This window comes from Microcebus murinus, chromosome 17 (assembly GCF_040939455.1).
Source record: "Microcebus murinus isolate Inina chromosome 17, M.murinus_Inina_mat1.0, whole genome shotgun sequence".
Taxonomy (NCBI): Eukaryota; Metazoa; Chordata; class Mammalia; order Primates; family Cheirogaleidae; genus Microcebus; species Microcebus murinus.
Window position 1 is genome coordinate 51,930,827 of NC_134120.1, and position 16,125 is coordinate 51,946,951.

Consider the following 16,125-nt stretch of genomic DNA (forward strand, 5'->3'; position numbering starts at 1 on the left):
GATGTCTACTATGTGCCAGGCATAGTGAGGTTCTCAAGATGCCACACCAAGGGAATGGCATCTCCTGAGGTCTCTCCTCACCCAGTGAGGGTCAGGCGGGGGAGTGCAGGAGCTGGGACAGGTCACCTCTGGCCCAGACTGGAGCCTCGTACAGGGGGTGAGGTGAGTATAGAGCCACGGGCAGGCGGTGGCAGGAGGCAGAGTGGGAGCAGGCACTGCAGGCAGTGGAGGAACCATGTGAACATGAGGACAACATGCTCTGCAGACTAGTGGCAGGACCACACATGCAGGTCTTCAGGGCATGCCAAGGATGCCAGGGGGATGGTTTTAAGCTGGGCGGCGACACGCCCAGAATTCATCCTTCTCTACCACCTTCCCTCGTTATCCAGACTCAATCACTCTGCACACGCAGGCAGCAGAGGGCCTCAGCATTGTCTCTTCCAGCCCATCAGGGTGACGTCTTTCTATGCAGGACAGTGATGACACGAGGGGCCCAGAGCCCAGCGACAAGGAAAGCAGAGGAGCCACTCTCAGCCTTCCTTCAGAACAGGTAGCACTTCCAATGAATGGCTTGGGAGTGAACAATGAATGACTTGCCATCCAGTTTGCAGTTGTACCCTGTTTTGTGCAGTTTGTTTCAAGGGCAAAAGCGTACAGGATTTGGTTACGGCCACAATAGGTTTTAATTCAGTTGCATGGTCATGAGGCTGAGGCACACTCTGCAAACTTGTGAAAATTCATAAAGGAGGGAAGACTCTGGGCATGTTGGAGGGGCAGGATCACATTCTAGTCGTTGGCCAACACTGGGCCACGCCCGGCACATGCAGTCAGCGCTCCACTGCCAGGACCACGTGGGCCTTGGGAAGCAGCAGCGGGACAGGCCAGGGGACAGCGCGGCCTGCTCTGCTCCCACCAGGCTGGGCGAGGGCGAATTTGCCCGTAGACCATGGGAGGCACCGTGGGGAGGGCAGGGACTCAGGGCCAGCTCCGCGCTCCGATGTCTGCCAGCTTCAGCCCCACCTGCTGTTCCTCGGCCCAAAGCTGGCAAGGCAGGCTTACACCAAGATTAAGTTGATTGCAGTAAGTGCTCTGTGAACATTTGTGACTAATTTAACTCAGCTCTAATCTTGTCCTCACAGTGACCCAGGGTTTTCCTTCACTTAGAAAAACAATTTATCTAAGGACTGACTAGTGAAAACAATACCTTTATCAAAAGAAATTGCAGTTAAATGGTGCATTCCTTAAAAGAAAACTGCTTTAAATATGAAGAATTTCTAAAGCTTTACACTAAGCAATGGGTCTTAACTGATCCTTACTAAAAACCAATACTGTAAGGCATGTTTACGTTAAAATCGGAGCCAACCTTTTCCCTCTGAAAAGCTTCTTACACAATGTTGAGACCAAAGATATTAATACTTTAAAAATAAACCTAAGGTCGGCCCGATCATCTTGGGACCTGCTCTGTCTGGAGAACACAGGGACCCCCCGGGGCACCGCAGGGCGACTGGCGAGGGCTAAGCCCTGTGCTTCGGTTAGCCGGGGCGGACGGCGGCCGCGGGGCACAGGCCACTGCTGGAATAAGGCTGGGCAGAGGAGGCGATGGGTTTTCCTCACTTCCTCAAAATCACGGCTGGCTTCTCCCTCCAGTTTGGATGTCAACTGTACACAGCGGGTGCAGAGCGCAGGAGGAAAAGGGCTCTCTCCCAGGCCTTAGAGAACCTAAGGTCATCACCTGCTGCCCGCGCCTCAGCAGCAGGGCGGGTCCCAGCCCAGGGCCCCGGCAGCCCCGCTCACCTCATCCACCGTCCACCCGGCCACCTGGCTCGCCTGGATGTCAGCCACACCTGGCAGCAGCTTGCAGTGCTGCTCCCTGCCGAGGGGAAGGTCCCGGAAAGGGCGGGCGGCCACGGCTGACATGAAGACCGACTGGTGAAGCGCCTGCTGCGTCTGCCCGGCGGGGAACTCTGCAAGAGAGGCAGGGGTGAGGCTGGGGCTGGGGCGGGGAACTCTGCAAGAGAGGCGGGGGTGAGGCTGGGGCTGGGGCGGGGAACTCTGCAAGAGAGGCGGGGGTGAGGCTGGGGCACGCGAGCATCCACCACGGCCCGGGCAGGTGGGCTGCGGCCCAGTCTTCTGGTCCTGGAGGATCATCGCCAGGAGTCCCCGGGCACAGTCCACACCGCCGGTCTGCTTTAGGACAGTGGTCATAAGACAGCTGCCACCGTAGCTCAGAAGACTGTGGCTGCGTGCCAGCCAAGTTCAAATAACCTCAATGGCGGCCAGCGAAGGGCTAGCTCGTCAGTGCCACTGGCTTCTCTCTCCTTAAAACAGGAGTCAGGGGAACGAAAGAATCATGCATAATGTGCCTGTTAAGGAGGCTGGCACGGAACCACCTGGGAAGTGCACGTATGCAAACGACAACGGAACCACCTGGGAAGTGCACGTATGCAAACGACAACGTCTCCCTAGAAGCTGCCTCACACGGCTCTCAAGACAGAGCGAGCCCAGGTCCACATCTGGCTTCATAAATCCCCTGGGTGACACGGCACGTTAGGCAGCACAGGGTCCCCACGAGGACGTGGCTGCCATCAGCTGCTGCCACAGACCCCCAGCAGTATACCAGGACCTCACCTGGGTGAAATCGTGTGGCCGCCAGGGACTTTGGGAAAGCAGCCGTGCCGGGACATAACCTCGCTGACACAGGCAGTCTTCAACGGGCTGCTGTCTTTTCTGAGCAGAAACTGTGACTGTACCATGGTTTTAAGGTACAAAGGACAAGGGCTGTTTGCTCAAGATTGGCTGCTATAACCAAGGAGTACGACTTCACTCGGACCTCAGTGCATTTAGCCTCGTACTTAGCAACACCCTTCTGTGCCCGTTTTCTACCTTCAGCTGTGACTTTACTCGTATGTTATGTCCCAACATTTAAAATGGAGGCATGGATCTCAAATCCCTAATTATTTTGCTTTGAATCTACAAATGGATGAGGAGCAAAAACATAGAGATTTCAGAGAAAACCAATGCCTTCATAATAACACCTTTTAAGATACTTTCAACACATATTAATAAAATAAAACTGCTGATATTTAAAGAGAATTTGAAAAGATCACAAAATGAAAATGTTTTAAAGCCCCTAAAAATCTACCTTTTGTAATGCAAATGGAAGGTTAAGCAGTAGCCACATAATTTATGAGGATGTGTATTTTACTAACAGCGTCTGAAAAGGTATTACGCAAATATTTCCACTTCAAATTAGCTACAATTTTTAGTAGGTGAGGCTGACCTTGGTCGTCACGTAGCCACATACCTGTTAGTAACCAGAAAGGTTCTAAACTATGAGTGAGCTTGTCCATCACCCGGCTTCTCTGCAATACCACTCTCGTGGATCGGAACAGACATCTTCATATTTACCAATGCTGGCTGTCTACACAGATAAAGAGACAGCAAAATTGCCAGCTTCTCCCCAATTCTCATGCTCCAGTTGCAAGCAGCAGCAAATTCATCTCTAACTGCTGACTGTCCAACACTGACCTTTTCAGTATGTAAATAGGTTATCTCTCTCCGTGTAGTTCAGCCAACGGTATATAAGGCTGCAGGTTCTGAAAGGAAACTTCACATTGTCTTTGAAAAGCCAGTATGTTGACAAATGTGAATGCTCTATAATGAAGCTGTCAGGTTGGACAAGGAGCATGTACAAAATAAGCCCTTGAAACTTAGGGCAGAAGCGTGACAGGGGCAGTGTGCAGTTACAGAGATGCAGGAACGACTGAGGGCTTTCCTGGGAAACCAAGAGTTAAAGCCATGTACTCTTAGGGATTAAGACCTGAGCCAAAGCCTAGCTTTATTCTGGAAAAGAATTACTGCGTCACTCAATCAGTTGTTTTTGCTGAAATAGCATGAACTTAAAAACACCCAACATACATGTATCTGAAATTCATGCTTTGAGTAAATTAATCATGTAGTTTTCAAAATATATAGGACTCTGAAAAGACCTCATTAAAGAATCTTATGGTTTGGAAGTACAAAGATGGCAGGTGATGGTGATCAGATTCTTGCGACTCACAGATAAAGGCTGAAGGCATTAAAAATGTAAAAATAAACCTGTCACTCCTAAGCAAGAAAGTTTTCCACACCATCATTTTGGAAGTGAATTGTCTGCCTTGGGTGCTGGGGAATGCTCTTGGGAAGACACCTAATGTGTGGCTGCCAGCAGCTGCGCGGTCCTGGGACTCCCCCAGCCACTGCTTGTCACTGTCCAGGCCGGTTCTGCATCTGGACATGGCACATCGGCCCTCGATGGTCTTTAGGTCACAATGAAAGCAATGGAGCTCTAGCTTTATGCTGTGCATTTGAACTCAGGCTGGCTTTGTATTATCGGTGGCTTTAGAATATGGTTAACTGTTGTGTCTCCATTACATCCAACTATTTGTTTGAGGACAAGTGACATTTAGATTTCCTGAAGCCTGACCACAACTTAATTAGGAAGCCCGTGAGAGCTGTATGGAATGGGCTTTCTGTGCTAAAGGGAGTCCTCCCATTGGAGATGGGGAAAGAGCTGCAACTATTAATACTTGCTGGGCTGTAGACCCCCTACCTGGGGTTCAGAGTTTCTACTGGGTATACAGGCTGGTGTCTGTTTACCTGCAACCTCAAGTTCTGGGGAAGGCTTGCTAGAACCAACTATTTCAATACAGATAACTTTTTTTTTTTTAACTGTTATCAGTTTTACTGTACCATCTGTATCCATCTGAGACGGAAACTTTGAAAGTTGAGTATTTTACAACTCAAAAAGGCATGAGTTCCGTTGAGAAGGGAGTTCTAAGTAGAAGGTTTGTAGTAACCCTGAGACACGGCTGGGCCAACAAAATCTGCTGTGCAGACTGGTGCAGGGGAGAAGAAGAACGTGCTTTGTAAAGAGCTTAGCAAGGTCCCCAGGGTGGTGTGGTCACTCATTGGCAGGATCGACCCTAAACTCGATATACAAACTTCTTGAGGTCAGGATTGATGTTTTGTAAAGAGAAGTTTCATAATTCTAAATTAACACAATGCAAGACTAATTTTCCAATAGTAACAAGAGAGAAGGAATGTACTCTGGGGAGTGTTTCACGTGGCTGTTTTGCCTTCTCTGTACCCTTTACTAGGTCTAGTTTCTTCCACAGTTGATAATTTTGGGGTGGGATATTCAGGTCTAGCTGAAAAAATGGTTGGATGAGCTTGCCTCAGAGGCACTGTGGCATGGGACCCCACATACGAGCTGAGTGACATGGGACGAGATACTTAACTTCGGTGCATCAAGGTTTTTCATTTCTACAACGGGGTAATATTTAATACTAGTACTCACACCTCATTGTGATTAGGCCATCTCCTGGTACGTAAGAAGTGTTCAATACATTTCAGATATCACATGACTGATACAAGTTATTTTAAGTTGTAAGAACAGCAAATATGGGGACATTTAAAATTTCCAAAGCCAGAGCGGCTAGATGTGCCTAAAACCAATGAAAGCTGAAATCCAGACTGGCATTTAAGATCTTCAGGGCCATGTTCAGATTTCCCACCCAGGTGTCCCGGACTGAGAGTGCAGTGTTCACCGAAATCACCTGCAGAAGTCCTAGTGGAAGGAGACGAGTGAGGAAGCCTGCCCGAGCCGGCTGGACATCTGCTTCCCAGGAAAACTGGTGCTCAAGTGCGGCCACCACGCCAGATGCTAAAACGCGCTTGGCCTGCCAGCTTGGAAATTATGTGACTCTTGACAGACTTCTAAAATTTGGGGTGATTTGCATTATTTTAAATTCTGTGCATAAAATTAGACTTTTGAAAATATTCACTTAAAAATTTGCATACATTTTTATAAGATGCGAACACACTGGTTTTAACTTTTCACCAAGCCCAGCGAAGTTTATGTCATATCAGATACTCACTCAATAGTGTTAATAAAGCGAAGAGCATAAGCTGATGATGAAGGTCTACTGTCCTCAGAAACCATTTTCATCAGAGCAGGATCGTATTATTCTGTCTCGGGGCACGCTGGGTAAACAGAGCCTTCCAGATTAGAAAAGGATGTTTGCTATGAGCAGAGGGCAAAAGGGCCACCTGTGTACTTCATCCACCAGGGCTGGCTTCACAGCCCTGCTTCCACCCCACACAGCTGGGGGACATGGGGCGCGTCCCAGCTCCACTGCCTCACTGCAGTCATCACTCTTACCTAGCTCACCCCAAAAGTCAGCCGAGAAAATCAGCCTGCAAAATCAGTCCTCCTACTGGAGGTTTTGACATTTTAATTAATCGAAATGTCCTTTGCACCAGAAAATGAAATGCACATGTAATCCTGGCTTTGCCTCTAACACCACTGTCGCAATAAATAAAGCTATCCCTGCATTTAGGATGCCTTCTCCTTCCAGAAAATAGTAGAGTACATAACACTTGCCAACCCAGTGATTTGCCATTTGCGAACTAGTTTGGATGGAAGAATTATTTTTGCTACCATTTCTCTTGCAGTGGGTATTTCTTCAGGGTTTTATGGCCTTTAAGAAAAATATAATGAAGTGTTTAATGATTTCATTCCAGGTACTTGAGCTCTTGAGGAGCCCAACCTTCTCAAGAGTGCCAGAGACAGCCCCACCAATCCGGCGTGGACGGCGAGTCGCCTCCCAGTGAAATGACCACAGACTCGTGACGTGACGTAGAGGACTGTCTGCTTCCCACTTCCACAGATTTTTTTTTTAAAAAAAGCATTTAGAGACTAAAGGATTTTAATTCCTCTGAAAATAACGTGAAGGGAAGTTCCTGATTTCTTCTCTGGCCTCTTGCTCACCCTTCCCACTTCTGCTCTACCCCAACAAAAGAAAAAGAAAATCCTTTCTGAAAATATTCTTTCAAAATGTGGCTGTTTCTTCAGAAAAACCTCACACAACAAAACCGAAGCAAGTGAGTCATAAATGGTAAACCGGAGTCTGTCTGACTGGGCCTGGAGTTATTTTTAATCCCACTAAAAACGGAGACCCATTCCACGCGAAACCTTCTCTTCAATGAAAGGGTGGCACTTCTATTGTGCTGCCCACTCCAAAAAGGAGGAAAGAAAATACAATTGCAATTGGTCCTGGAACCCAGCTGTGTGACTTTCTCACTCACTGTCTAATCTGTGGTGAATTCCATCAAGCCGCCCGGCAGTGATGGAGAAGGGACTCTGTTCCAGGCCCCGTGCTCCCTTGTGACTTCTGCTGGGGAGGCAGGGAAATGTTCAGAGCTGGCCTCTCACTAGTGATGTCGTTTTCTTCTCACAGTCCCCTGTTTTCACGATCTGTGCACTCAATATGCTTAGAACTATGGTTTCTGTGCTGCATCCTTTCTGGTTTGGACACTTTTGAGTCCACGGAGCCCCTGTTCAGTTCCATTTCTTTAACCTCTCTGCTCCCCAAAACAAAAGTGAAAAACTGAACAAGAGAAGCCCAACCACGATCCTCAAGACAAGCGTCCACGCCTGTGTGGGAAGGTGAGCTCATTGGGGACAGTCACGTCACTGACGGCAGGTGCTCAGCTCATGCTCTGTCTTACATGCTGAATGGTGTCGCTCCTCACGCAGGAGGCATGGCCTGTGGGCTGTATGTCTTCCGTTTCCTCACACCTTATCATGTTAACCCATACACTGATACCGCACAGTGCTTTCTCACTGTAGCCACTAGCCTTCCCTCACCACGAGCTGTCCTTTAATTGGTTTTACACAGAAGTAGGAGATGACAGCCCAGTGGGCTGCCAACAGGATCAGAAGCTGAGTGGGGCACTCTGCATGCCCTAGGTCTACACACTGCCCTGTGATGGCTGCCACTGACCACGTGTGGCTACAGAGCACCTGAAGAGTGCATATGTGGCGTACATGTGTGCTGTGACATGTCCTGGATTTTGATGACCTAGTACCAAAAAGAAGATGTAAAATACCTCCTTAATAATTCTGTGAATCTTGATTTACATGTCAAAATAATATTTTGGATCTGTTGAGTTAAATAAAACATGTAATTAAAATTAATTTTGGCCGGGCGTGGTGGCTCACGCCTGTAATCCTAGCACTCTGGGGGGCCGAGGCGGAAGGATCGCTCAAGGTCAGGAGTTTGGAAGCCAGCCTGAGCAAGAGCAAGACCCTGTCTACTAAAAATAGAAAGAAATTAATTGGCCAACTAAAAATATATAGAGAAAATTAGCCGGGCATGGTGGGGCATGGCTGTAGTCCCAGTTACTCTAGAGGCTGAGGCAGGAGGATTGCTTGAGCCCAGGAGTTTGAGGTTGCTGTGAGCTAGGCTGACGCCATGGCACTCTAGCCAGGGCATCAGAGTGAGATTCTGTCTCAAAAAAAAAAAAATAACTTTACTTGTTTCTTCTTATTTGAAATACGGCTACTGGAACACCCCAAGCCCCCTCTGTGGCTGGTGTTCTGTTCCTGCTGGATACCACAGGCCCAGAAGAGCGCGGGCCCTGTCTTCTCTGGAGACCTGTCCTGGGGGTAGGGCGCGGCTGGGTGAGCGAGGCTCTTGTGAGGCAATGCGAATGGGTCCCAGGCAGCCTGTGTTCCACCCCGCACCAGCGGCCCCAAGAATGGCAGAAGACATGAAGGCCTGAGGTCACGGAGGCCTAGAGGAGCAGACAAGTCTGTCTCGTGCTGGCTCCACGACTCCCTGGCCGTGAGACTCTGAGCCGTGCTCTCGTCGGCTAGCAGCTGATGCTCAGTGTCTATGCAGCAGGTGAATAAGCAACTGAACGAGGGGATGCGTGCCAGAGAGCAGGGACTTTTCCCAAAGAATGAAAACTAGGTTTGAAACCATTCAGATTTAGAGCTTCTTTCTCTAAAAGCGTTTGAAGGAATCTGTGCAAACTCAGCTGCTCTCTCCTTCCGGACGAGTTAGGGAATGACGGCTGCGGGGTCTCCAGACTCCCGGTGGCCACTGTCCAAGCATCCTCTCCTGTCTTCATGGGACAGCTAGCTCCCCTGGGGCTCCGGCTGTTGGGCTGTACAGGCCTGCTCTCAACCAGGCGACTGCCCACTGCCGCCGCCCTCCCGCACTCAGGGAGAAGTGAACACCCAGGTCACACCAGGTCCCCAGCTGAATCCAACCCCTGCTAGGCCCGGGGTCTTCTATTTCTCCCCTGCACGCTCTGTGTGTCCCCCAGCCTGCCTTCCCTCCCCTAGAGCTGCCACCATCCTCTGCTGGGTGCTTCCCGCTGTCCTCCCAGCTGCCCCGCCTTGCTGCCCCACATGGGCTCCCTGCAAGGGCCCAGTGCCAAACACAACGCAATCCCGATGGGTAGGTCACCTAACAAACAGGGCGGTGGCAAACACCACGCTTCCTAGGGCACTCTATGAAGGGGTCCAGCCTTCGGCTTTTATTCCCGGGGGCAGGGTTTTAGTTCCTTCTTTTGACCCTATTTCAGCAAACACTCTTTTAAGGGGCCACCAATCCCAGGAGTTATATCGCTAGCGTCCCCTAGACCCAGAGGTTCAGGGTCCCGGTGCAGAGGCCTGTCCTGCATGCTCTGGCTGGGGCAATGGGAGCCGCGCCTCCTCAGGGCCGTCCCGCAGGCCCCCCACCACTTGCTACCCTTTATCAAAACCGTCTAGCTTTTCGGCCTCTGTTAGTGGAGCACGAATTCAAGGGCAGTCATTTCCAGTTCAGCCCCAGAGTCCCACGGTGGGGCACGCATCTGACACATGGCACAGTACGGTACAGGCCCTTACACGTCTGATGTGACTGTGGGGCCACCTGAGGAGCCCTACTGCAGAGACAAGTAACACAGCGCAAATGCCGCTCACTCCGTGCCAGGGAAAACAGCGAGCTTCCATCCTCTGGTCTCTTACTTGTCAAATACACTCATTATGGAAAAGGCTAGGATTGTTTGCGATATGGAACCTTACTCCTCAATTTGATACTCGAGGAGCAGATGTTCCCTGATAAAAATGCAGAAATATCCATATTAACTTTTGATATGTTAGTCATCCAATAAAAAGCTTTAGTGCCGCATATTTTTTGATGGCTACAGCATGACCTTTTAGTTTAATATCTGTTGCCCACAGCTTGAGACATCATTAATTAACTTCTTTTGATTGAATACTACAACCCAAACGCCCAGCATGTGTTTCTGTATCCTCTGCAAGACCATTTTCCTTCGCTTGCAACGGTGAGACCACAATTGACTGAACACTAGCATCAGCTTGACCAGAGAAACAGAATGGCTCTTCTCAAGGTGGGCGACCCCCTACCTGATAACGTCCTACCCTCCTCTTCACGTGTAGGTCTAGGAGGAACAAACCGTGTTGGGCTGGCATTCACAAATCTGAAAGACCCTACCACTCTATATCATATATATATGAGTATGGCACAAAAGAAAGCATTATAATACATGAAGAAATGGTTAAACTGTACTTGAATTCCAACAGTGGATGGTAGAACTGATTCACAGGAGCAAACAGATTTGGAAGTAAACCCTCTGAACTCAGGGCAGTGTATGGGCACCCGTGTCGGGGGCGAGTGCAATGCAACTAGTGCAAAAGCCTGAGCAGGTGCCAACAACACGGAGGTTGGGAGGGGCCAGTGAATGAACATAAGTTATAAACCTTAAAATCTTTATAGGACCTACCTCTGGGAGAAGAGATATCATCTTCTATTTGTCTTTTCAACCTCCATACCCAGCATCGCACTTGGTACACAGGAGGTGCTCAACTGCTATTTGTTGACAACAGGGTAGGTACAAGTGTTGGGAAGGGGCAGAAGAACATATCCCTCTGGAATGGTGCAAAGCCTGGAACGCCCCACTCTGTCTGTGCAGCGAGTGACTGCCTCATTGGACTCTGCCTCCATTTCCTCTGCACTGCCCTATTCCCAACCTCTGGTGCACCGTCTGAGCAGGGAGTCCTGGGGTTCAACCTGATCAGAGGAACCCCCAGGTGAGAGATTCCCGACGTCCAGTGAGACTCCAAGGCTTCCAGGCTTCTGCTGAAGCACAGCCAGCCCAGGGTGCAGCCCTGTGCCTGTTACCCAGGAGCACCCAATGAGAACAACAAGAATGGGACCACAAGGAATGACCCATGGGGGCCAGTGCGGGGGGAGGCAGAGCTGAGGTTCAGGGGAGCTCTGCCAGTATCAGCCGGCCTTGCTCCCCTGGGGCGAGCTGGGACCCCGGGGACAAGCCGGGACCCCGGGGACAAGCCTTTGCTGAGCATCTCTTACTGTGGTTATTATTTCCTTCAGGTGTCTACATAAAGGGCAGCACTATTAGCCCTCTCTTATGGATAATGCAACGGTCTCAGAGACACAGTGTAGCTTGGCAAAGTCGTGCGGCAGGCCGGGGCAGAGCTGGGGTGCTGGCCCTAGAGCCTGCCACACTGGGACATTCTTTTCCTCCAGTCCTTCACTAGTGGCTTCTCTGGCACTGCCTGGACATTCCTGGCTAGGGGGCTAGAGGCAGAAGTGACACTTTGGGGGCAGGGTGTGGCCCAATCATGCTGGAAAGACAGAGTTGCCTTCTCTTTAATAAGGAAAGCCTCCCCATTGCAATACTCATCATCTGAATCTCCAGACAGGTGCTTGGAGGTACTGTCATATTTATCTCAAGAGCCAGGGAGGCCTGATCACAGGAGCACCTCAAGCTACGGAAGGACCAGGGCTCTGCCTGGCAGGAGACACAAGGCGGCAACTCCCCTACTGCGGCTCCCAAGGGGCCATGCCTGCCACTCCAGGAGCACAGGGCTGCTGCCCACCCTCCCCGTCCCTGGCACAGAAAGCTGCCTCCTATCCTACCCTGGCAACGAGCTCAGCACAGATGCTCACTCCCCGGCGCTGCCAAGGGCTCCCCTCTCGGAGCTGTTGACGTGTTCCCAGACAGAATCAGAGGAGTCAGCCTGCCTTGTGGGGCGCCCTGAGGTTTAAATGGCTTCTCTTGGGAGCCGCCTGTTTTCACAGGCTCACGTGGAGGCTCCCTCTGCCCTGCAGAGGGCTCATCCTGGTTCTGGGAGAAACTCTTCCTTGCCCAAGGCCATGTGTCATCCCTCCTCCTCTGGGAGAGAGAGAACCTTCTAGAAGCCAGGCTGCCCTTCCACGAATTAAAACCAAGTACCTCTTCTTAGGTTTATCACAACTTTTACTTATGATTCTTTCTTTTGTTGGAAATATATATATATATACACACACACACTAGTTTGTTACTTCTTTTTACATTTCATTTTTGGGCAACGTCCATGAAGAAGCAGCTCGTGGCTATTTTCTTCCTGTAGGAGTTGTGCATATTTCCAGTGTTTTCCTGGCTCTCAGGGAAGCCAGACGCAGCAGCGCACGCAGGACAGGCTGCTCCTCAAGCTGCCCTTGCCTGGGCTGATCTGAGTTCCCGCCCTGCACGGCAAGACTGGGGGAGGCTGGAGGGGAGGACAGAGGCCCCTGGCCGCACGCGCTGCTGGGGAAGCCGGGTGTCTGGGCCAGCCAGGTTCCCTGCTTAGCTTTCTGGTGGCCCCTCTGCCTGTTTGTCCGGCTTCCCTCTGTTCACACAATCATGTGTGTGCTCGCACATCCTGGCAGAAGCCGCCCTCCTCCCACTGCTCCCCGTGCCCTCTGGGCTCCTGGGCCTGGGCCCCTCCTGCTAATCACAGAGAACGCAGTGGGGCTGTGACGACTGGGAGATACACGGGCCAAACGAAAAGTGAAGTTAGGGCTACTAGTCTTCATTGTGATGTGAATAAAATAAGAAATTAGTATTCTTAGGATTTCATGGACTCCTGCCTTTTCTTTAAAAAATTGTTAGAATTATGAAAAAAGGAAACAGGAAATGACATTAACTTTTAAGAAGATTGACTTTGAGCAAAGCCACGCAAAAGGCTCCAAACTTTGTTACATGATTCAGGTCTTGTTAGAAACTTAGTTCTAAGCCATATAAAAGCTATTCTGTTCAGTCACCTAGTTTCTCTTCTAAAATAAATATCACCTGATGCCAATATGCACAGATAATATCTCTGATCTTTTCCAATCTATCGATATTCAAGAGGACGAAAAGCTTATCATGTTCTCAACTTGTGTGTCTGTGTTTTGGAAAAAAAGAAAAAATAAATAAAAACAAACCCAAAAACATTCTAAATGTTTAAGCGCCAGGAACAAGTACCTGGCACAGTTCAAAACAAATTAGGGAGCAAAGGGATAAGGAAGGCACAGGATCCGCCACTACACGCTGCATTTCAACCTCCTATGTAAAAGGTGGGAGATACCAGCTCCCCCCAGTGACAGCTGCATGCCTTCTTCCCTCCCAGTCCACCCACTCCCCCGAGCCAGGGCCAGCATCTGAAACCTGCCTTTCCTCATGGTTGATAGCCCCTCCTGAGCAATCTCTTCTCTTCCCCTAGCTGCTGGGTGTCTCTGCACTGTGGAACTGGCTTTCCAGGTCTTGTGGGCTGCAGACATAGCCAGAGGTTGTTTCCTGACGACAGATTAGCATGTGAGCCAAGAACTTTCCATTAGTCTAAAGCAAGGTCTCTGTGACATGAAATTCCCATCTTTTAATCAGAATTCCATGTGGAAGCATGGAGCTAGGAGAACTATAAACAGAGCCATTCAGAAAACCGGGATTCGCAAAGGCTACCGGAGATCATGAATAATGCCCAGTACAAAGTTGATGCATGCTTTTAGAATGGACAGACTGTGAACCATGCTCTTTGCAATTTTAAAAACAAACCAGGATAAATTAAAGCTGAGAAGAATTAAGTTTATGATCCTATTGTATAATATTTACAATATACATTTGTTCAGATGCTAATTTTATAGATTCATAATATCTTACAAAAATGACAGTCTGTCTCAATTACATTTAAAAGGTGAAAGATTTATAAGATCTGAAGAGAAACCAGAGATTCAATTCCATTTCAGAAAAAGTACAGGAGATTGGATCAAAGCTGCCACCCTGATCACTTGCATGCCTAAGAGGGAGAGGAGTGTGGCAGATAAGAGATAGTAATCTTCCTGGGATTAATTAATTTATGTGAATATATCAAAAGACGTAGAATTTAAAAATTATATTTTTTATCAATATTAGTAAATATGACTACTAAGTAATTACTTTGAACCAATCATATCGGACGTTCAAATAACAACCAAGGGGGACAATTGAGGAGATGGGATAAAGACTTTGTCACCTTGGCAGAAAGATGACAATTTCTGTGGGTCTCTGGCCTCTACACCTACACAGTACCATGAAAACTGATGAGACCTTGTTCAGGGAGCCTTCAGTCGCTCGGGCCAGAAGGCAGCAGTCCGCCGGGCGTTAAGGCCTTCTCTTCCAGCACGAAGGGAACTCCTTGCTGGTGATGCCGTGGTCGGCCTCCTCCTCAAGGAAATGATACTTGTATTCAAAGCCTCGCTTTACACTGCTCTGGAAAATAACCGTGTTTGGAATCGGTAATTTTCTCTACACAGCTGATTTCCACTTGAGGACACTGTGGCAGTGGCTGCGTCACTGGAAGGAAGTCCCATGTTCAGGGGTGAATGCTAAGGATCCCCCAGCCACAGCACAACCAAGTCACTACTGAGGGATTAGAGAAGCCCGGGGGGCGGGGGGTGACACTGGCACTTAAAGCAACAAAGCCCTTTTTTCAGTTGGCAACTACGAAAGGCAAGCTGCTGATATTTGTGTGTTTGCATGAGTGGGTGAGGAATAGAAAAAGCAGTGTTAGGAAATAGAGTAATTTTACTAAAGGTAGTGTTTGAAGATTGACTCAGGTGGGCTGTCGCCACACTCTCAAGATCCTGTTGGTTGTAATAGGTAATATTTAGAAACATTCTGCAGAGCTTCCGATAAACCATGTGAAAGAGAAAACATCGAGCACAAGATTAACAGTGACAGGACACACTGGCAGTGACGGAAAATGTGCCTGAAATAAATAAGACACAGCAAGTGTCTGAGGCCAGGTGACTCCTGCTTCCCCAATAGCCCACGACTCTCCAGGGAATGGAACTGCCCTTGACTTTCAATCTTCCTTTGGACTGACACCCTCACACAGAATACTCCTCCATTACACAGTGAGGCTTCACTGGGCCAAATTTTATTTGAACCTGGAAGTAGCAAGATCATTTGAAGTTGTTTTAAACTTATTAGGACACAGCCGTCTAATTCTTTGGGGGAATGCAAGGGACATAACTGTGGCCACGTTTCTGCAGTAGGGCAGTGCTGATGCATCCCATGCTCCCCCGCACTTTGTGTTAGAGTATGCCCCACCTTCGAGTATGCCTACAATTTTTATGTATCACGAAAGAATAATTTATCTTTCATGGCTTTCTCTGCCTAGTGGCTTCCACTATGCTGTTCAAAACTAAAGATAATGACAGATGAATGTAAATCCAAAGAAAATGTTAAGCATTCTTAACTATATACCTGTAAGAATTCAAGAAATCCTTCATGTAACTGAATATCTGAGAGTGGGAGAGAAAAACCTTTTAAAACATTTGAGAGGCAATTTCATTCCCGATTTTGAACAGAAAAAAGGGAGTCTCTCTTCACCCATCTTAAAAGATTATTGTATCAAAGGTAGCTCTTGTTGCTTATGTTCTCATTTATTTCTTGGTGACAAAATTAATTGACATGCTAGAATAATTTGCATTCAGAGTGAACGTGAACCTTGTTTTCGAATTATTTTTGGGCTTCCACTTTCTTGAATCATGGGTAATGATCTAGGTGTCTTCAGGGGAATTTTTGTGAGAAGGGAAAAATTTTACAGGTGTAGGTTATTGGTCAAAAATCATATTAGTCAATTCGAGGTAGGGAAAAGAAAGATTGCTGCTTGGGTCTCAAACTATGCTTTCTTAATGACTAGGCAAACATAATTCTCAACTTTTCCATTCTTTCTGGGAGCTCCAGATAACAGCACTACGGGAAGGAGGAACAATTTAATGAAAGCTTGTACCTGCTGGCTGAAACTAAGCAGCCTATTTATAAACTGCTCTGAAATATAAGTAAAAAGCTCTTACCTACTCAAGGTTCAAATGAGCTAGGCAAACGAGGAAGACACAAAGGAGAAACACAAGCTGGGAAAGAAGTACATAATGGATTGAACCAGAAGCAGTAATGTGAAAGATGGTGCTAGGGAACCAGTGGGAAACCGGAAGATGGATC

The 16,125-nt window shown here is 48.4% G+C and overlaps 1 protein-coding gene across 2 annotated transcripts in view; it reads right to left on the reverse strand.

The window, feature by feature from the left end:
* Window positions 1–16,125, reverse strand: part of L3MBTL4 (L3MBTL histone methyl-lysine binding protein 4) — a 436,533-nt gene that overhangs the window by 14,885 nt on the left and 405,523 nt on the right. Inside the window, exon 19 of one of the 2 annotated variants that reach the window (XM_075993669.1) lies at window positions 1,795–1,964. In XM_075993669.1, the coding sequence (XP_075849784.1) occupies window positions 1,795–1,964 (170 nt within the window). Of the gene's footprint in view, window positions 1–184; window positions 1,965–16,125 lie in introns of those variants that run through there. The other variant, XM_075993668.1, reaches the window with a different exon arrangement.